The sequence below is a fragment of the Peromyscus leucopus genome, chromosome 12 (genome assembly GCF_004664715.2).
Source record: "Peromyscus leucopus breed LL Stock chromosome 12, UCI_PerLeu_2.1, whole genome shotgun sequence".
In the NCBI taxonomy this organism is placed as follows: domain Eukaryota; kingdom Metazoa; phylum Chordata; class Mammalia; order Rodentia; family Cricetidae; genus Peromyscus; species Peromyscus leucopus.
In genome coordinates, this window is record NC_051073.1 from 47,824,355 (window position 1) to 47,847,460 (window position 23,106).

Consider the following 23,106-nt stretch of genomic DNA (forward strand, 5'->3'; position numbering starts at 1 on the left):
TGAACATAGCTCATGAAGCCATTATTCAAATCTGACTGTACTCACTAATATATTTCATAACGTACATATATCCCCAGACATTTTTGTATTCCGGTAATGTTTCCATTAGCCATCCATTTTTTAATGAAAAGCTATTTATTTTCCTGGAAATGAAAGAAAAAAAATCTGTGGAGCTCTCTGCTGAACACTCACAGGCTTTCCCTGTGGTTTTTGCACAACTTGGTTCTATTTTCCGATTGTGTAAACCTAAGGAGTGGGTAGCATTGTAATACAGCTCACATTTCAAAAATACTACAATCATTAGAAAGTATGACGCAGAATTCTTAGCCTTGGTTTTTTCTTCTATTTCCAAGGTCCCAGTCATGCATTTGGGATATATACTTACTCCTTTAGGCCAGTAAGCGATTCTCTTCTTGAGCTAGAGCACATCAACTGTGTCCTGTGTTCTGATTTTCGATTCCATTTAGACCTGCGTGTGTAAACTCACAAGCTTGAGCCTGGGAAGCCCTGGGACAGCCACGGCCAACAGTGAGTTTGCTTGGAGAGTCCTTCCAGCTGTTTTGTGTTTCTGGGGCCAGTAACAGAATTCTTGCATTTTTGCCCAAGTTCTTCTTGCTGTTGACCCGTGGACTGAAAGCCTGTTCCTAAATACTGCTGTTGTTTCTGGAATTGAAATTCCTGGATAACCTGGGGTTTGAGCGCCTTCTTCCTTCTCTCTGTTTTCTGTAATATTCCTTCTGCTAAAGATGTGTTTTGCACCCCAAGTTCTCAGCTCTGAGACCTTTTCCCAATGTCACCTGTATGAATCACATTACAGTTGCTTGTTTGGTTAACCTGTGGGGTTCCTGCTTGGATCCATGGTCAGTTATCTTCCTGAATGACCAACCCCTCAAGGCCATCCCACAATGGCATCCTTTCCTTTTGAACTGATGTTCCAGGAATCTATGTCAGTGTAAATGTCTGGGATTCGGTCCTTCAGCTGCCTCATCTCCATCCCAGTGTTCCCTCTGAATGAATCCTTCTAACTCTTCATTGTTTTTGGAACTCTACATGAACCAAATACTATTATTTTCCTGAAGCAGTGTTCTGTGGGCACTCAGATCTGCTCCATGGAACCTGCCATCCTGACGGTAGCTGATGAAGAAACAGTGCTCTGGCCGAACACATCTGAGAAGGACTCTGAAGACGAGATTAGCCGGTTTCCCTTTTTTGCAAAACTTGTCTAGATTCAATATACTAATATGCACCCATACAGGCAAAATTAAGATATTTTTCCTCGATACATTTGTTTAGGAATATTGTTTTCTAAGAGCTTCTTAAAGCCAAGTATTCTGTAAAACATTAAAAGTGATTTATTATTGTTATTACGTGTGTGTTTTTGTGCACTGTGGCAGGTGTGGTGTGTGTGTGGGGGGCGGTGGGTCAGGGGACAAATATTGAGTGTAAGTTCTCCTTCCATTGTGGGTTCTCGGTGGGCAATTCAGATAGGCAGACTTGTGGGACAAGCACTTCTATCCACGCAGCCATCTTGTCAGCTCTAGAACATGGTTTTAAAATGCTTCTAAGGGTTAGATTAGAGAATCTTTTAGTGTTTTTCAGTTTTACAGACTGGTTCAATTATTCACAATAAGTATTCTGGCAGGAAGGAAGTGAAAAAAAAGGTCTCTGAGTATTTAGCCAGCTCCATCTAAAGAAGCAAGAGCCATGAGCACAGCACCTGGGTTCCTACATAGTTCTTGTCTATAGAGGTGCAAAGATGCTGCAGAAGACCCCATCCATTGTGTTATGTGTTTCAACAGCATGATAATATTTACTGAAACCTAATGGGTCAAGCGCAATTCTAGGTTCTGAAGCTGTAATGGTTAATTAGGCTAATTCCATCTTGTATGTATGAATTTCTTTAAACATCATCCAGAGAACCTATATTCATATTACCAAGAATATGGAATCCACCAATGAGTCCACAAACAACTGAGAGCATATGGGAATGTGGCATGTACTAAACTGAATGTTATCTCGGTGGTTAAAAGCGAAAGAACATGCTGTATGTGGACAAAATAGTTTTACTTTTGATAAAGAGAATGAAATACTGTCTTTTATGACAACACAGATTGGATTGGAAGGTAACACACTAATTTAAATAATTCAGTCCCAGAAAGACAAATACACATATTTCCCCTCATTCATAGAAGGTATAAATAGAGTTCACAGAAATAGAGGTTAGTGGTTACTGGAGGCCAGGAAGGGGAAGGAAAGGAGACAGAGTATAGCCAAATAATAAGAAGCAAGATGCATTTAGAGAGCAGAAGTTAATTTGTGTTCTATATCACAGCAGCATGAATACACTCTCTAACAATTTATGATGTATTTAAACATATCTCAACAAGTCACTTTCCAATACACAGAAATAGTAAATGTTAAGAGAGATGAAAGCTAATTACCTGGATTTTATCATTATGCATTGCATGCATGTGCAGAATTACACCATATCCCATAAATATGTGCATATGTTAATTACATTACGTTTTAAAGCTGAAGAAGCCATGTTAGATAAAAATCTTTCCATGTGTCTACACTAACAATTATATATATATATACAACACATATATATAAGTGTATATATATATATATATATATATATATATATATATATATATCCAGGGCTGCACCGTGCCAAAAATCGTGATTCTCTGGGGTTCATGGTTACCCCCCAATGCGTTGAAATACTGCTGCATAACACCCTTAGATACAGATGTTTAAGAAATGCCGGTGCTGATGCAGGGATAGTGGTAAAGCTTGCTGGTGAGTCGGGCTTATACAGAGCGACTCATGCTGGCTACCGTGATGGCTGGTGGGACCAAGGCAGGCCCCTGGCCCCCTGGTAGGATGATGTCCATCTGACAGGCATGTATTACTCACTAAGCACTCAGAATGTTCATTCTCCTCTCTTCATTGGGTCTCAAAGGACAGAGCGAGCCGCTGAACACACACCGGGGCTTGCTTACTATTGGCCCACCAGTTCAGTAGATTTCCTTTGATTTTCATGTGAACTCAGAGGTGAGGAGACTCCTGGATTTCCTCAAGGGATATGGTGTATTTCTCCTTGATTCATTAACACCTTGCTTTCATTCTTTATTTAAGGCAGACTTTATTTTTAAATCAGGTAGCGATAAAAATTCAGCTCTCGGCATACAGAAGCACAGCAGATTTTTCTTCCCACGTTCCACCACTATTTAAGTCGACTCGGTTCAACCTAAACTCTTGAAGCCTCTCTCACCACATTTCCTGTTTATAACTGAACAAAGTACACACAAAAGAGTTGAAGAAACAGAGGAGAGGAGAAAAAAAACCCGAGTGCTGATAAAGATATATGTCGGCGCTATGCTGTTTCTAACATAACAGAGCAACGGCGTTTAGAAAAAAAAGCTGGTAGGAGAATTTGCAGTCTGTCCTTCTGTTTCATGGCTGCACACAGGTGCTTCTGAAAAGAACCATGTCAGGTGGGTGGCATTCTGAAGTCCTTTTTTTTTTTTTCATTCCTACGACTAACAGTTTATTTACTAATTTCTAAGTCTTAACAAAGAGATATTTACTTGTGGGAAAGTAAGTTGGTTAACATGGCGTTTTAAAAAATGTACAATGATGTTTTGTATGACTGGAAAGTGGTTTGAATTGCATTCATAGTATATTGATTATTTGCTCCTGAAAGGAAAAAAAAAAAAAACTTAGGCAGCGTTTTCTATAAACACAGTTATCACGGCTATTGATGAATGTTCACTAGTAACTGTGCCATTTGAAAGTTTGTTGTTTTTACAGAATCTTTTTTTGACTTTGCATATTTCTCCTTGGTTGGTGTAGACAGAAAATGGGATAGGAATAATTGATTGTAACTGTCTAGCAATTAGGCATTATAGTTTCCCCTGAGGGATCAGTAGAATTGCCAATAATCATGGAGATGAAAAACTCATGAGATAGATTGTGATGGGATCTCAGATGATTTCCCTGCTACGAATCCAAGCCCATCATTCCTTCCTTCCACATTCCTGATGTTCTCTTCACTTTTTTAACAAATGTTTTTACAACAGAAAAAAAATGTGTATTATTTAAAGAAAGAGCACTGTGAAACAGAAAACCCTTTGTTTGTTTGTTTGTGTTTGTTCTCAAGACAGGGTTTCTCTGTGTAGCTCTGACTGTCCTGGAATTCTGTAGACCAGGCTGGCCTCAAATTCACAGAGATCTGATTGCCTCTGCCTCTTCCTCCCAGGTGCTCGGATAAAAGGCATGTACCACCACCACCCAGCAGAAAAATTATCTTACAAGCTGACATTTAATTACTTTAAAATGCAAAACGTTAACTTGAATTTCCTTCTAAGTTTTACTCCTGTGCATTGCACACAGTTTGCCTTTTATAACTGGAATAATAACATGCATTAAATCATAAACTCAGCTTTGCTACCAGCTCTGTAACATACCCATTTCCTTCTTCATTATAGCACCTGCCTCGTCATGTTAAATAGATGCACAGAATGATATCCAGTGCACTAATTAGAATTTGTCCATTCATTCATCTATTGTTAGACACTTCTGTTGTATCCAGTTTTTTTTTTTGTATGTGTATTTTAAATGGCAGGAAAATGAACAACTCTAAGGCTTTCACGTATTGAGGGTTATTTTTCAGAAATTATATCTAGAATCAAAATTACTGAATAAGATGTTATGGATATTTTGAGTTTCATTGTTGCTAAATTGCTTCTCCAAGGCTGATGGCAATTCCCTCCCATTCTAGAATGCTTACTTTTAATGGTTGATCTCATTTGACAATCTTCGTGAGCACAATGTACTAGTCCACTGCTTAATACGTATCACTTTGGTTACAATCAGCTTGGACACCAAACATTCTGCACAGATTTTTAAGCTGTTTGTAACTCTGTGGTTTGTACCTTTCTGACCGTATCTTATGCCTAATTGTTATGCTGTTGGCACATTTAATATCAATACTTATTGGGCAGTAATAGAGCAAAGATATCACATATTATAATTTCTGAGAGTTCACTTCTCAGAATTTTGTTTGAAGGATTTTAAAAAATCATTTGTCTGGGTAAGGCACAGGAGTGTAACTTAACATACAACATTCATATATGCCTTCTCTTTCCTGGTTCACAGGAGAACAAAAATAAAGGGACTAGTTCTAATTTTGCTAGGGTCATGTAAAGAAACAGACACAGCAGTTCTCTGCCCATGCTGCTGACAGGAGCTTGGGAAGGGGAAGGTCAAAGACAATGAATGTGATGTTCAACTCTCTCTGGAACTTACCAATTCTCAATGAGAAGAGATAATGGTAAGTTTTCTCCATCCACTTCACAGCTCTGCACTTGAGCACAGGGCAGGGATGCTGTCATTGTCAATGAGGCCTCCCCAAAATGGAGATGAAAGTGTTTGTGATTAAAGCTTCCTAGATCTTAAAAGTCAAAATGATCTCCACCATGCAAAATTTAATATGAACCAAGGGAATCTGGTAACAACATTTTCCATTTTTTAAATAGATGAAATAAACATACTGATCTAATAACTAAGGCCATGCTTCCCTATTCACATAAAATTAACCAGATCAAATGGAGAAATCTGTTCCTTTGGCCCATCATTTAATGAATAATGGTTCATCGTTTACTTAACACTGTTTGTTTGTGTTGTTTGCTTTATGGAGTTCTCACTGTCTTTGCTCACTGGAATTTTACTTACATTTCTGGGCAAAGTGACACTCTAAGAGACTAGGGTTAGCTAATTATGAATAGCCTCTTAAACCCAGGCATTCTTTTAAAGATCCGGAGACAGTGTTTCCCATGTAACTTCAGTAATATTTGTCAGTAAATTTAAGACAAGCTAATCAAAGGAAAAAAACACGCCAACACTTAAAGGCCATAGGCATGAAACACATATGCTCACAAGTTCATAGTAACATATCATTATTACACAAATTCTTACACATTTTAAATTTTATTTAATTATCACAGCATTCCTTAATTTAAAGAAAATAGCACAGGCCTTTGCAAACATTTAACTCTAGTGTTTGTGGGTTGGAAGATTCCACATACCCATGCTTATGTCCATAGTCTTTCCAGATTGCTTCTCTAACAAAAGACAGAGTGTGTGTACAAGATGAAGTAACTAAGCGTGGATGAGCAGCAGCTTGTCTACAGAGGGGATTTGGGCAGCACCTCAACCCCAACAGCATTTGTGACATTTACCAATCTCATATAAAGGTTAGTTTTAAAAGCAACAAAGGAATTTAGCATCGGAGAAATCTGCAGCATGGTCTCTTAAAATCTGCCATCTACCTCACAGGCCTATGTACATTTTTTTTTCTTCCAGTTAACTTAAATAAAATCTAAGAGGAATCCAGATGCTTTAGAAAGAGGTGGGCTTGATGCCACAAAGATGAAGTTGGAAGCTCCAGATTGACAGCAGGCTAACTGAGGATCACTGATTTTCAAGAAGGAAGTTACATAACTTCCAGAGGACTAGTCTTGTTCTCATTCTCATGCCGTGTGAAAAATAGACATATCAAAAGTTGTGTTGCTATTTCGCTTCTCCCCCACCACTCTGTGAGCTATACCATTTACATCTCAGATACCCTCTGTTCATGGCAGGAATTCATTTTGAAGTTTGTGAGTTTCAAATTTTGCATTAGAAACAAGTTATTTACTTGGAAACCTAGAGCTGATGGGAGAGCTCCCCTGATACTAACATCTATGATTCTCATGCTTTTTATTGGTGATGATGGGCCTAGGTGGTGGAGGTTTGGAATATAGACATGGTGATAACGTGCTATATAACCCCCAAATCAAAAATATGCTGTGTTCAACACAACCATCAGCACACTGAAAAAAAAGTGTCATTAATAGACACATGGGAATTGTAACATCAATTCAATTTTCTTTCAGAACATTTCAGTGCTTCAAATAAATATGAATATTTGTGTAATGCATAAAGGATGTCCTTTGCTCTAATAGACTTTATAAGTCAAACAAAGGAACTAAGAGCAGATGGCTAAATGTGGTAAATCCATATACTTGTCCTAGTTAAAGATAGTCTGAAGTCTGAAATATGTAAAGCACTATGTTTACTTCTTTCTACCGTTAATTGTTTAAGTGAAAGTTTCTGCATTAATAAAATCTGCTAATAGAGAAGCATTACATTTGCTTAGTCAGGTCTCCTTCCATAACTCATGCAATTATGAACTCCATATACAGTGCCTGCCAATACCTGTTGACTTTAAGGGAGTCAGAGCTCTTACAATCAAATCCACTGGTACTAGTCATTGGTGGCTGAAAACTAGATAGAAATTCACATACGACTTTTCTGTCTGCCATAGCCTCACAAATGATTTCCTAAACCCTTTGGCTTCCTAATGATGTAAATACCCAAATTCATATTGTATATGAATTGCTTTTAAGTCAAGAAAAACCATATACATGAAGGTACAATTAATTTAAAATGCTACTTAAACTTGCTCTTGTTGAATAGATGTTGAGCACAATAGGATGCACTCTGCACTCACAGAGACTCTGAGGGATAAGGAGATATTTGCATTGCAAACAGAGAATTACTGGAGGGGGAAGCCATAGTTGTGTGTGTGTGTGTGTGTGTGTGTGTGTGTGTGTGTGTGTGTGTTAGAGAAGTTCTTCCATTTAATCACCCAATCTTTGCTCTTTTCATGTATGTATTTTATTTTTCAATGTGAGGGTAAGCATTGCTGACCATCAAGAAAATGCAAAAGATGTTAAGAGTGTCACAAAGTACAAAACTTCTAAATAAAAACCTTCCCCTTTAAAACTCAGATCTTATTACTGAGGAAGAAGTTTCTGAAAAATAGAAACATGGAGTCTAAAGTCAGAGAGAAACTGGATCCAGTGTTAAATTGACTCTCCCTAACAAGTCAAAACCTCTCCCAATATATTGCAATTTAAAGTGTGTTGTCGAAGTTTAGATTTGCTCATGAAAAACAAATTTGCTCTTTTGTAAACAATGAAACACATCCCCAAGGGGTTGTGTAGTGTGGCCCAAGTTCTTACCCTGTACCACTGACATAGTCCATGAATGCTGTCAGAATTTTAGCTTTTAGCATAAAATGGTATTGGTATTTTAGTTGTTTATTTGTAGCTGAGAGAAAAAAAATTATGTTCCTGTAGCAATTAATGAATTAATATAACTATTTCACTTCTCCTTTTGATTGGAAAGGATAAAGTGCAACTTCCATTTGAAATAAAATTTTGCCCAAATGATAGAATGATTTATAACTATTTTTAGTGCAATTAAAAAGTAAGTGCTTTCTGTTTACTTCTTTGAACTATGACTTTTTATATTTATTCCAAGTACAGCAATTTATTGACTGTATACAAAATTAGAAATTGGGGGAAATGAAAAAAAAAAACTACTAAGTAGAAAAATTAATTTTAGCAAGCTTCCAAAAATGGTGAGTGCCAGAGATTCATTATTATTTTCTGTAACTGTTACTCCACAGACAGAGCAGTGTCAGAGATATATAGTAGGATGAAAAGTCACCACGTAAGTCAGGTTAGAGGAAAAATTAAGGCTTAAAGGACACATGTCATCAAAGTGACTATTATAAGGTTCTAGAAATTTGTCCAAGAAAGGCTGGAAGGAAGTTCAGTGACAGGCAATATTCAGCTGGACTGTAAGAGTGGACTATTCTTGAGATCATTATATTTTAGATACCTCAAACAAACTGTTCTGTAGTATTTTTATAATTAATAAATTTAGTGATGAGTTTCATATGACTATTGCTTTTTCTTTAAACCTGTTTTCTTTTGTCCTGATAACAGGGCAGAACATACGGAAAACAGACCAACATAAAAAGAGCAATGGAGAATTCTAAATTTTATTTACTGACTACAACCTGAACTTCAGCTCTCTGTTTGTACACTTTAATGGTTTGTCAGATGGACAATGCCTTCACATTCTCTTAAGAATTGGTACCTACTAGGGAGTAGAAAGTTATCCGAGCCTGTTCTTTCTCTACCTATGAACAATCCCAGCTATTTTCATTTAGATAGTGTCAAATTTAATTTCCAAAATCAATTCTACATTCCTTGGGCTGATGCATGATCAAGATTCCAACCCCCCTTAGAGATCCAGTGCATGACTTCTAGGTTAGATTATTCTAAAGTTCAGTTTCATCAAAAGTAAATTATCGATGTATCCATTAAATGTTTACTTTTAGACAGTGCAATATTTGGGTCAAGTTTACAATAACTTAATTGTAAGATGTGAACTAAGGGAATTAATAGTAAATTATAGCATACTGCATAATTTTTACTATCCTAAGTAGCTGTGAGGAACAAAGTTTTCAAAACGATGGATATTTGTCAAAAAGTAATTTGGATTGTACTGATTATTCTTTCTTTGGGAATAACCAGTCAGCTTAGCTGCTTGGTGAAGTGCCTGAAGGAAGAATTATACTATGAACACATAGGAAAACATCTGTTTTTTTTTTTGTAGGATGGTACAAACTTAAGGAAAATAAACATTTTAGGTTTTTAGGTTCAAATGCTGAAAAGAGAAGAGCAGAGAGAGCAAATCCTCATGACAGGCTTCTTAGCATTATTATGTTGCCCACCAGGAGGTCATTTTCACTCACAGTGAACTCTTCAAGACTTAAGATCTTGGCCTTGTGCAAGTATACCTTTTCTGGCCTGGCAGCTGGCTTCATAGCCTAGCTCCACTTGTAATCGTTTTCAAATTCTCCTTCCCAGACATTTTCAGACATCAATCGAACTCCCAAAGGAAGACAGCTTTTATATTTATAGTGGACACACCTCTGAGTTTAATCAGATGGCTAGCTATCACTAACTGCTTATTTCAAGTTTTCTGAGAAACAAATGAATAACCACCACATTTCTTGGTAATTCTGGACTCAGAGCAGACAGATGTCTTTAGTTCTGGGCATTGTTGATGCACACTTTTACCAAAGCTGCAGTGGCCTCATGCATCACTGTCTCTTGCACAGAGGTCTGTTTCCCAGGTGATGGGAGGTTGGGTCTCCTCCTCAGCCAAGTTAGAGATAAGTGGAACAGAATCTGTGGCATGCCGTCCTCAGTTATGGATGTGTCTGAACTTCACACTTGGCCAGAACCTTTCTTTTGGCTCTCAGATATTATATTAATCACTCTTCATTCAATTTTACAGTTATTGAGTGATCTGATAGTGGTTAGTGAGAAATGTCAATCTCCTGAATTTGTTACAGAAATAATAACATCCTTACCAGGAGTGAGAAGATAATGTAACAAAGATAATACTAATATCAACAGCTAACATTTATTGAGCATTTTAATAGTTAGTCACACTGTTTTGAAAAACTCACCCAATTCACAACAATAAACATTATTATTACTTTCCTTTTACAGATGGGGAAATTAAAGTATAAAGACAAAGATAAATAAGACAGTGTCTGGCCCTTAGAAGGTTCACACTTTAGATTAGTAGTGAAGTTGGTACACAAATGATTAACAGAATGCTTGTTGAAGTGTAAAGAGATGAAGGAAAGTCTCAGAAAGAAGAATGTCTATTTGGTTTTGAGTTAATCTAAGGAGAAAGGCATTTCAGGCAAAGGACAATTAACAGAGACATAAGAACATAATGAGGTATGGTATCTATTGATGACTACAAGTACTTCATAGTGATTGGAAAATGGTATATGATGGAGAGATGGCAGCAGTTAAACCCCAAAAGATAAGCAGGAAATCTGGTGTAGCATTTTGTGGAAAGAGTTTATGATAAGGAATTAAGTGATGTCATAGGCTGTGGAGAACATTTAACAAGAAAAACCTGGAGCTGGGGAGGTGGCTCAGAAGGTAAAGTACTTGCTGTTCATGAATGAGGACCTGAGTTAGGATCCCCAAAACTCATGTAAAAGTTGGGTGTGGTGGCATTTGTCTATAACCTCAGTACTGTATGGCAGAGAGAGACAGAACCCAGAGGCTTGCTGGTAAGCCAATTTAACTGAAACAGTGACATCCAGGTTCACTGAGAGACCCTGTCTCAAAAAAAAAAAAATTAATGTGACAAGCAAGAGAAAAACAGCCAAAGTCAACCTCTGACCATCATGTCCTCCACATTGGCAAGTACACCAGCATATTCATCTATTCACATATATACAACATGAATACATGTCCATGGGTGGAAAAAAGCCTTCACCAACTTTATCCAGAGTTCTTCAGGGAGGGGAGCATATGAGATTAGATGGTAAGATGGTGATTCTGCAAAGGAGTGTTGAGTGATGTGGTGTGATCAACTGAAGCAGCAATAAATGAGAAGCTGCTGTCAACTGTGCATGTAGAAAAAGAGCCAAGCCGGTCAGTGAAGACAGTGTATTGTGATTGTAAACCTTGGATATAAGTAAGAAAGTCCTTCACATTATATATACATTAAAAACTTTTGTAAAAATTGTATTTATTTATTTATTTGTGTATGGAGGTCAGAAGACGTCTTGCAGGAGGTGGCTCTCTTCTTCCACCATGTGGGCTCCAGGGATCTTTCTCAAGATGGTGAGGTTTGGCCCCAAACACCTTTACCCACTGAGCAATCTCTCCAGTCTCAATATTATTTACTGTTTCATCTGGCCATTCATCTTCACAATTTTTAACCTAAAAGCATGAAAGGTATGTAGTTTTAGCAGGTTATACTTTACTAATATTCCTAGGCTTCTTACGGTTTTATTTTTCAAGCAGTTAACTATACAGAAATCAATAAATGCTGAGCATGGTAGCATATTCTTATAATCCCAGCACTAGTGAGTTCAAGGCCAGCCTGAGTTACACAAGAATGTTTCAAACAAACAAAAGCAAGCAGGTAATCAAATAAACTGTTTTGTGTATATATAAAATATCAGTGACATGCAGAATTTCTAGGTAGATTTGACATAGTAGTTACTATATTATAGAATGCTCATAAATACTTGGTAGAGTTTTGTTCATGAGGAATACATCGGTTGCTGCCTCTTAATAAAATTTGGTTGTTTTTAGTAACATTATTGCACAGGGAAAACATTACTAAGGCTTCCATTGTTTTTACATTTTATGAAACAAGTATTCCCTTAAAGAAAAAAATCCCACATATTTCATTATCATTATCAATTATTTTTCCATTTTTTAATTAACCCTTGAAAATTATTTTATAAAGAACACATTATATGTTGTCACATAAGGAAGTCAAAAATAGCCCTATTCTCAATTGTTTATGGTGTCCTGAAGATATAGGAATAATAACAGAATTAAATTAAATAGCAAGTAATAAGTAGACAAATATTTCTGGCTTTAAATGAAGCTCAAATTAGTTTAATTGGAACAATATATGTGTGAATATATAGTGTTCAGGGGTGGCTCAATGGGCAAGAGTACAAACAGGAAGACGTGAGCTTTGATCCTATCATCCATATTTAAGGAGCAAAACAACCAAATCATTGAGTGTGGCCTCATGTGAGTCTGTAAAGCCAGCATTGTTGAAACAGGAAGATTATTGGAGCTTGTTGACTGCCAGCCTAGCTCAAAGTTCAGTGAGAAACCCTGCCTAAAAGGAACAAAGAGTAATAAAGTGAGAAACCCAACACACCCTCTGGTCTTCATGTGCCCACCCACACATTCATGCACATACACCACATTCACACACATACAAATAAATGACATGTAAATTATATGTATATATGAATGTGCATGTCTATATCATAAATACATATGTAGTACAACTAATTATTTATATGCCTGAGCATGTTTATTTAAAAATCAGTGATGCCCACTTGAACACAGGAACATTGGAGGGCAACTAAACAACAAGAAGTGAGTAAAGCAGTCCCAATCCAAACATCATATTTGAGATACAGAAAACAGTAGAGAAGCACGAAGATGTTTTCATGGACACCCAGTATTCTCATTTAGTGCTTAAAGACAGGGCAAGGGAAACAAAACAATTTTCTCCTCTGTGAAGTTTTTAACACTCTGTTTATTGTATTTATCAAAGTGATATTTTAATTTCCTAAGAGGTTCTAACTTGGTCTCTGACTTGGTTTCATAGTGAGTGAGTAGGGATGCAGAAGGACTGTGGTCTCTCTTACAGCTACTTTTACTTGCAAGCTACTTATAGCTTGCAGTTCTAATGACATGTGCAACATCTATGTTCCCCACAAAGGAGTTTCATGAAGGCAAGGCCTCTGTTGGTTGGCGTTAGTTTTTTTTTTTTTTTTTTTGTTTGTTTTAAATTTTTGATTCTTTAGTATCAGGTATAGACTCTGGCATAAGGGAGTTATCAAATTTATACTGGTTTGATAACAGAGATTTAGAAGTTACTCTTCTGAGATCAGTGTATGACATGGGTCGTGTTGGCATGACTACCAAGATATACCAACTGTGGTCTGTTATGTTCACAGTTGCTCATCAATCTGTGGAGGTAACAATAAATCATCTGGGGTAATCAACTAGCAATAACCAACTTACATCTTTTTACCTCTCAGAAATAAAATGAAAAGAGAGTCCTTCATAGCAGTGAACTCTCCCCTGTCCATTAATAGGACACTCAGTCATCAGGAAAGGTCCTTGTGGCCCATGCTAATAAAACTGTGCTACAATGATTGCAGAATTGCTGCTTCATCCCAATATCTAAAGTGTTGCAGTTCCAGGACTGATGAAAGAACCAAGTGATTTCCTGAAGAAGAAACACACACACACACACACACACACACACACACACACACACACACAGAGAGAGAGAAATAAAATTTTAGCCTATAGAATAAAGTCTGGGAAGAATCTATGAAATGAAGATTCATGGAGTGATCAAGGTAATCTTGATTTTTTTTAATTGAATTCTTATAATCAGTCAGTACTTGTCACCCTTTAGTAGCCAAATTTATCTTTCATTTTATTAGCACTAAAAATATGAAAATCTTGCTTTAACCACTCTGAATCCAGAGACTTATCAACACTTGGAAATCTGCAAATATCCGATTGTCAATGTTTATTAATCTTCTGGCAGATTTGTCATTCATTACAAGTAGAGGAAATTAATTAATTAATTTTGAGACAAACGCTTACTTTGAAGACCAGGCTCGCCCAGACTCCTAGCCATTCTAATACCTTAGCGTCTCAAGTGCCGCACTCACTAGCATGAATTGCCACACTCACCAGTGTGAACTGCGACTCTCAGCTGAACACAGTGGTTTGAATTGCAGCATCTGCTAAAGTAAAACATATGTGTGGTAAGCTGCTGTATCACAGACATATCTACTTTTGTTTCCAGGAATCTCCGGCTGCCCCTTTTTGCTCTGGGGACTTCTAGCCTTCTTTGGTTTGGCTCTGGTTATATCGTTAATCTTCAATATTTCCCATTATGTAGAAAAGCAGCAACAAGGTAAGACCTTCTGGAAAACTGTTCTATGGTACCTGCTCGAACGCAGACTCTATCACCACTGGCAAACTCCGGAGTAGATACTGTTATGAAATGTCATTAATCGTGTATTGTAACCATGGGAAATCCATGTGGTACTGTTTTCACCCGGAGGGATCTCTTTAAGGATGAAATAACATTAGAGATGTGAGAAGAAGCTCCCAAACTTAGCTTTCTCTCTGTCTCAGGAGTGACAGCTGGAAGGAATTAGTCTGGTAAGCAGGTTTTTCTAAATGAACAAATCGGGAACTGGAGATCTTTTGAGACAGTGACAAAGGTAAAGAGTTGCTCCCCAAGGCTGGACTGAAGTTGTTCGGTCCCCTCAGGCTCTGGCCACGGGACTCAGCCCTGACTGGAAAAGCCACAGACTGAACCTGGGCCCGTTAGGACACAGCAGGTCTGGAACAGGTCAGTGGATCTGTCACTCCCACTCTTAGCTTTGTCTGTTTTAGCCGGGTGGCTTTGATCTACACATGCCATAGATAAAATGGCATCATGTGCACAGTGGGCACCTGGCCCATGTACACTGAATACATGGATCATTGCGCAATAGAACCAAAGTGCAACCATTTCTGGGAGGTGCTTTAATATTTGAAGGACAGAGAAACTTCAGGTAAAGCTGTAAGTAGTCGGGAAAGATTTTTTTTTTTTAAAAAAAGTGCTTTTTCCAAACTCACGAAAAGAGCTAAAACTAAGTTATCAAAGTGGAGTTAAACAGAGCACATATGTCTAAGAAAACCTGCATGAAGCGAATGTAAATGCTGATCGAATTGTAGAGCATGTCCTTGATCCACTCAGAAGCTTCCTAAGTGTTGATAATGTATGGAGAAGTCATCGTCATGCAAATTTTAAAAACTGAGAGGTACTTAAGAATGAGTGACGTCGCTGAGGTCACATAGCAATCCAATATCAAAATCATGCCTGAGTAGCCAAGGAGGACATATACTAGTTTTTCACATCTCAACGTGAATAGCTTTTTATAATTTTCACTTTTGGTGCTTCACGCATTAGATTTTATTTGTCCATATCCAGATCATTTTCCATCATACACACAGAGGCAGTCCCTTTGCATTTAGTTTTGCATGTCAGGTTTGATTTATTTAAAAAAAAAAAAAAACCGCATACAAGCTATAATTGTCTCAGCCTTACCACAAATGACTCTATTTTTTTTTTTTAAAGTACTGCGGTGGAAAAAACATTTTTGAAAATAGGAAATAATAAATTAAGCGTATGATGTCTTTCTTTTGCTTAATGCCAGCCATTCGATTTTTAACAGCCTAGCTCCTAAAGAAAATCAAATCTGATGGGAATTAAAATTCACTCTGATTGTAGGTTTCAGCTGTCAGATTTTGCGCAAGTAGCAGCTTCTCTGAGTCTCAGTTTCCATTTGACAGCAAATGGAAAACACCATTCAGAACATCAGGGTCTAGTGAGAAAAAGAAAACCTGCGTGTGTCTTAGCACAGCGCTGGGACTCAGCAGGTTGGTTGTGCACCTGGTATAGTCCACATCACAAGCCTCGGGGACCTGGCGCTTCTTGCCCTCTTCCCACAGTAATTACTTCGCCCACAGTAATCACCGAGGGCCTTCTGTGGCCCACATCAGTTCATTTAACTTTAGTACGTTATTTCAGTAGGCATCAGCTTCTCAGCCTCTTTGCCGCTCCAACCATGTCTGTGCCCTGTAGATACTCTGTAGCTCCAGGCTAACCTCCTGTCGCCATATTTACATTATTTAACAAGTTAACAACATCGGGGGCTTTAGCGGTCCCTGCTACACTCCCGCGAGTCATTTCAACTCCATTTCAGTGAGTGTTTTGAGGCTTCAGTGGGATTGGGTCCAGACATCAGTGCATCTCAGGTCATTTTATTTGATATACACTTCTTAGGAGGAACCCAATGTGACTGATGTGCAAACGTAAGATGATCAGCCTTAGAGAAGCTTCACCAGGGCTCTACAAGTGCCAGTTGCTCTCATTCACCTCCCTGACTGCCCAATCCTTCCCAACAGTTTTCCTCAAGTGTGGCTATCTACCCTGCCATCTTTTCCAAATCACAGGAACAAATAACACTATCCTTCTGTTCCCGAGACTACAGGCAGCTGGAATTGTCTCTGCGAATGCTCAGTTCCTTCCTAACGCTGAAGACTTAGGCTTGCTCTGTTTCTTTGGCAAGGCAGGTTAGAAGAGATTTTTGTCACATCAGCCAGCTTTCTCCCACGTGGTCTGTAAATGGAATGCTCTTGCTGCCTCCCGTCACTTTTATGTCGGCATCTTTGTGCTACTCTTTGTGGCTGAGAAACTTGCAAGATATGAATCCTCCTTGGCCAACAGTCAGTGAAGAAACTTTGGGGGTGTATTAAATAGCTTACAAAAGGAACTCTCCTTCCAGCGACAGTGTAATATCTACATATTCAATCAGATAGACATGACAAGCCTTGTCTTGATGCTTTCTGTAGCAGCTAGCTAGAAGCTTTGAAAATGAGCCCTCTCTCTGCTTTCCAACATAAATCTTTATTTTTATTCAATGTGCTGTCCAAATCTTTAGGAGGAGTATATTCATTTCTTTTCCTGATAATGTCTTTTCTTCTATTAAATCCAAAGAATATATATATTTTATATATATAATTAGGTTTTTGAGACAGGGTTTCTCTGTGTAGCTTTGTGCCTTTCCTGGATCTCACTCTGTAGACCAGGCTGGCCTCGAGCTCACAGAGATCCGCCTTCCTCTGCTTCCTGAGTGCTGGGATTAAAGGCATGCAACACCACTGCCCAGCCAAAGAATATTATTTCGACTCTTTCTCTTTGATTTGAGAGATTTCTTCTTCTCACTAGACTGTGGCATGTTTTTGACTGAAATGAATCAGAAGAAAGAATTCAGTGTTAGCGTTCCAGCCATGTCCTGCTGTTTCTTGCTGTAACAGAGTGTGCAGAGAGGAGTGGACACCCTAAAGGGGAAGCATAAAAGCAAGTGTCTTTGCCTTGCAGCCTCTCACATACACACCAACCACAAGCCTTGCATCTTTATCACAGGGGAGGGTGGGGGAACCTCACCCAGCTCTTCTCACTCATGATCTTGCACACTTTGCTGCTCTGTAGCAGAGCACAGTTTTCAATTCAGCCACATAGCACTGAGATGACTAGGCAGCATTTAAATCATGCCATTTATTCATAAATAAAACTTCTGAGCCTCTGTGACAGGGAAGGTCTTTGCAGGAGCCTGAGCTTGCTCACCTTCATGCTTAGCAAGAGATCATTGGCTGTTAACCTGCTTAGAAAGGACTGTAAAACTAAAATTACCCAAGTAATGAGGGCTAGCTAGCATCCAAATACACATTTATTTTTTTAAGGCTAGTGCAGCATGCAGTGTCCTTGGACTTTTAAAGTCTTCTTTCACAGAGCTTCTTCTGCAGTTGTATGATGTATAATATCCCATATTCATTTATTTTCTTTTGTTAGTTTGTATTGTTTCACACATCTTTCATCCTATTTAAGGACCCTGTGCTATTATATAATATCTTGTTCATAGTTGCTTTTATTCAACTTTTCTCACAGAACTTTATAGTGTTTTATTTTCTTTTTTATTCTAGGGATAAAACATTCAACTATATTTCTCTATTCTAGAGTTACTCTTTCAAACATTACACGAGTATGTTTTCTAGGCACCAAAATTCATATTATAATTATTTTTACCAAAAAGTCTTTATTTTATAAAAAATATTTGTCAGTTTGAGAAAATATTTTGTGAGACAGCTAATTTTCCTTATTCTTATTACTAAATGACATTCTTTTGTTTTAGTTTAATTTTGTGAATAAGATTCATGTGCTCAGGCTGGTGTCAAACTCACTGTGTAGTAGAAGATGACCTTGAACTTCTGTTTCCCCTATTTTGATCTTCAAAATGCTGGGATAAGAGACAGGCACCACCATGACCAGTTCATTCGGTGCTGGGGATCCACCTGAGAGCTTTGTGTGTGCTAGCCAAGCACTTTACCGATGGAGCTACATAGCCCAATATTCATTATTTTTTTAATTTAAAAAATATTCTTTATTTTTATTCTCAAATTTTTATTATAAGCAAAAATGTTTAACTGGCCGCAATATCCTCTCTGTAATGGTGAAATTTCAGAGATTTCCTTCAAAGTCAAACTTTAATTATCTTATATATTTCCCTTTATTAACTGAAAAATATAAGTCTATTTCCAGTTAACTCATTTACGAAGAAACTTTACAATTCAATGAGCACAAATTGTGGTTCATATAATATGGATTTAGACCACATGATATTGATAAGTAGCTTTGTCATTTATAAAATGCCCTGACATTGTTTTAATTATTTTCCATATCCACTCCAAGAAGCTGGTCTAGGTTTTGCTATTCTGTTCTACAGATGAATTGATCAGCATAGCTTTTGAATAATTTTCATACTGTCACATAACAAGTGCCCTACAGAACTGACACCCAATCCAATATTAGCTAATTCCCAACCATGGATATGTTCCATGAAACATCATCCTAGAGTTTATATTCTTATAGATGTACTTAAAATTCTAAGTGCATTAGTTACTTTTCTGTTGCTGTGATAAAACATCATTATCAAGACAACTTCTAAATAAAGGAATTAGGCTTATGGTTCCAGAGGAATACAAGTCTGTCATAGTGGGAGGCCAGGGTCATGGTAGCCCAAGCAAGAAGTTGAGAGCCTACATCTTCAAAGTCAGGCACAAAGCAGAGAGAGAGAGAGAGAGAGAGAGAGAGAGAGAGAGAGAGAGAGAGAGAGAGAGAGAGAGAGAGAGAGAGAGCTGGAAGTAGGTAATGGTTTTTAACTCTCAAAGCCCATCCCTGGTGACATACTTCCTCTAGCGATGCTGCACCTCCCAACCACCTCAAACATTGTGACCAGCTGGATACCAAGTAGTCAAATGCCCAAGACTTTGGGGGACATTTCTCCTTTAAAGCACAACACCAAGGAAACCTTAAAGTTCCTAGAGATCTGAGTGTCAGTGGTTCCTTTTTCTAAATATAGAAATAAATACATGCTATGTCATACTTTTTTCCCACTTTATGATTTTCTGACCATGTTTTCTCCTTGTGTTTATTGATATGAGTTATTTTTTCTCATGTTTTCTGACTTTGCTACACTTTCATTAACTCGGGACTATTGTGATGTGTCGTTTTTGACCTTTCTAGGCTCCCTCCAGGGTTCATCAGTATTCATGTTCAAAAGACTAATCAGAAAGCAGCTGAAAGTAACTTCATATTTTATATGAAGTTTCTTGGTAGGACATTTACTAAAGACTAGAACAATCATATTTCTGACATCCTAAGTGGATTACTTCCATCATTTTGGGTTCTGAGGCAGCTTAAAAGACATGTTCTGCAAGAACAGCCCTCATTTGGGTGTCCTCAGAACTCCTCCCCATCACTGACATGAAACATGTCCATTTCCTTCACAAATGTGACCACTTTCATAAACACTTCAGCTAATTGTTCTGAAATAGTCAGCATCCTCTCTGGAGACAAAGTCTACACTATCACATGTTCACCTAAAAGTATCTTTCCCAGTTGTTTGGTGAACGGCTCAGTTATTTTACATGGTTCTTGCTAGTGCTTTCCTGGGTCACAGTGTTTTCTACACATTAAAGTTGTAAGACCATTTAGAAACTGAGAGGGGTACCTGTCCTTATTTTTATAGAATAACTCCAACAAAAGTTCAATTTTTGTTCTATGCCTCATTAGTAGTAGGAAATTCAAATAGGGTAAATGTAATATTGCATATATCCTTCTAGCTTATATATGATAATAAACATATATTATACATTACATATAATATATAAATATATAGCTATTCTATTCAAATATGATAAATGTCATATCACATATATCTTTCTAGTTTAGTATATAAGTCATTGATGAAGAAACAATAAAATCTCTAAAATAAAGTTGATATTAAGCATCAAAACTGTACCTTGACTATCTCTAAGTCCATTAATTTCAATAATTTAGTATGAATCTATTACTTTCATAAAGCATTCCACAAAAACTATATTTACCCATCTCTTTTAAATAAACAGATGCATTTAACAAGCTATTTGTCTTTGAGGTACCACCTTCAAGATTCATTATGAGCTATTATTATTATTATTATTATTATTATTATTATTGTCATCGTTGTTGTTAGAAAGGTCTATTAGAACCAACACAACCAAAAACAGAAGTAACAGTAAAACCCAGAAGTGTCAGTGGGATTCAAAGGCAGAAACTATGTTCATGTTTCACAACAGTCAACAACGAGGGTTATAGGCATAGAAGTCTCAGATTTTCCTAATTGCTTTCTGTGCACAAAATAGTCATGCATCTGGTTTAATACTATGCTCAAGCTGTCTTGTTTTCATCTCAAAATATCAGACATAATTTGATGGGCTCAGAAAGGAAGATGTCTCTATCCACTATATTACTACCACAAAACACCAAAGGCAGTTAATTTTGTAAAGAAAAATGTTTTATTTAGCTTACAGTTCTAGAAAGTTCAAAGTCTGAACAGTTATAGCATAGGCTCTACCCCTTGACTACGTCACCTCATATCAGATTGCAACGGCAAGGGTACATGTTAGAGTAACTGATCATGTCTTCAGCCGGGAGACAGAGAGGAGCAGCCAGTTTTGCTCCTGTTTATGACTATCTTCCAAGAATTACCAAGCAGTCACATGAGAACATGATTAATCCCTTCTGGCAGCAACATTCAGGGTGATTAAAGGATTTTCCCTTAGATTCCACTCTTAAAAGTTCCAGTGTGCTCTGTGATACTGTCATCCTGAGGAGTAAACATTAGCACAGGGACCCCTTGGAGACTCCCAAATCACCTCCAAATCCTATCGTCCTCAGTTTAATTAGTAGTAGCTGCTGTGGCTTGACCAGATTCGTTAATTTACACCAAGGCTTAGCTCCCCTCAGAAGACTTTATGAAATATTTTTAAATGTGTAAACATTTCTTTTAATTTGTATATTTTTAATATTTTTCAGACAAAATGTACAGATACTGTGATGACTACATTCCAAGGTATGTTAAAACTGAATAATGCATTATAATTTCCAACTAATAAGGAAAGTAACAGTGCTATATAGCAATACGTGGCTTTGCCTCAGAAATGTTACCACATGATCTAAAAGAAAACGAAAAGTAAATTATAATTACTTTACTCTCATCTGAAAATTGGAAGCCATAACATTATCATCCAGTTATAAATATATCAACCTAATCAAAGAGCTGAGTGAAGAGTAAAAATGACAGTCTAACGTGATATCGATAAAACTCTCATTAATATCTGATACAGACATCTATATTATAACTAAGATGAAACTTTAAGATTACAGTCTAATTTTATATAGCATTATATGACATTTCAGAATGTAGAGAAGGAAGTCCATAAAACATCATAAGACTTAAGATAAGTCACAAGGCATGATGGTTCATGCCAGTAACACCAGCAGTGGAGAGGGCAAGACTGAAAAGAACACAAGTTTATGGCCAGCCTGGGCTACATAGTGAATTTTGAAGTCAACATGGGGTATATAGGGCCTTTGTTTCAAAAAGCAAACAAAACAAATAGAAAACACACGCGCGCGCGTGCACACACACACACACACACACACACACACACACACACACATACACTTAGTGGCATGTTGTTTGCAAGGATGATTTCAATCAATAGTTAACTGTGATGAATTTATACAGCAAAATAATACTTAAACTTAATTTCATCTCTTTACTACTTCCTGGCTTAGTAACAGAGAAAGTGTATAATATATATTTTTAATTTTTATTTTTGAGAAAGAGTCTCTCTGGATGTCCTGGAACTCACTATTTAGCCCAAGCTAGCTTCAGATTCAAAGAGATCCACCTGCCTCTGCCTCTTGAGTGCTGGGATTAAATACATGTGCCACACCATACCCAGTTTGTACAATTTATTTTTAAAAGAAAGTCTAGGGAATGAATCATAGCAAAGAAATTTCATTTTTCTAGATAGTATATTGTAACCCAAATTGTATGATTTTATATTGGATATTTCATTGTAGGAATGAAAATCCAAACAAGGAGTATTTCTTGCAGGATTCTTCAATTCTGAAATGGTGGACTGAGTATTCTTTGGACAAGCTTTCTAACTGGACAGGACAGGATAGGACAGAATTTCAAACCCTTGGACTCTACAAGGGCTTTTTATAACAGCTTCTGCTCTGTTTAAAAATGTCTCTTACAGATACAAGCTATGGTTGCAGGTAGATTCTCTGCATACAGATTTTTGTGACTACTCTTCACACTGGAATCTTTAGTGTGAGATAATTTCATGCCATCAAGAATGACTTGCTAACAACAAACATGAGAACACTCATCTCTTTTCTGATTAACTTGATTCTTGACGTTTGAAGGGTAATTAAGATACAGCGTGCCAGGTGTGCTGGTGGCACTAATCTGTATTCCCAGCCCTAGGAAGGCGAGGCAGGAAAGTCTATTCTGAGTTTCTGGCTAGTCTGGGTTGCATGAAGTGAGCCTCCCTCAAAATACAAAAGCCAAAAAACAAAATAAAAAAAGATACAGAACAGAAGTCTTGAGGTTTGATTGCTCAGCTAAAGCCTTTCTTTGGTATCAGCATG

General features: G+C 37.4%; 1 protein-coding gene across 2 annotated transcripts in view; it reads left to right on the plus strand.

The window, feature by feature from the left end:
* The first annotated feature begins 3,076 nt into the window (after positions 1 to 3,076).
* Positions 3,077 to 23,106, plus strand: part of LOC114685168 (T-cell receptor-associated transmembrane adapter 1) — a 34,559-nt gene continuing 14,529 nt past the window's right edge. The window contains exons 1-3 of one of the 2 annotated variants that reach the window (XM_028859784.2): positions 3,077 to 3,500; positions 14,308 to 14,418; positions 21,475 to 21,511. In XM_028859784.2, coding sequence (XP_028715617.1) covers positions 3,494 to 3,500; positions 14,308 to 14,418; positions 21,475 to 21,511 — 155 coding nt within the window. In that variant the 5' untranslated portion in view covers positions 3,077 to 3,493. The remainder of the gene's footprint in view (positions 3,501 to 14,307; positions 14,419 to 21,474; positions 21,512 to 23,106) is intronic. The other variant, XM_028859785.2, reaches the window with a different exon arrangement.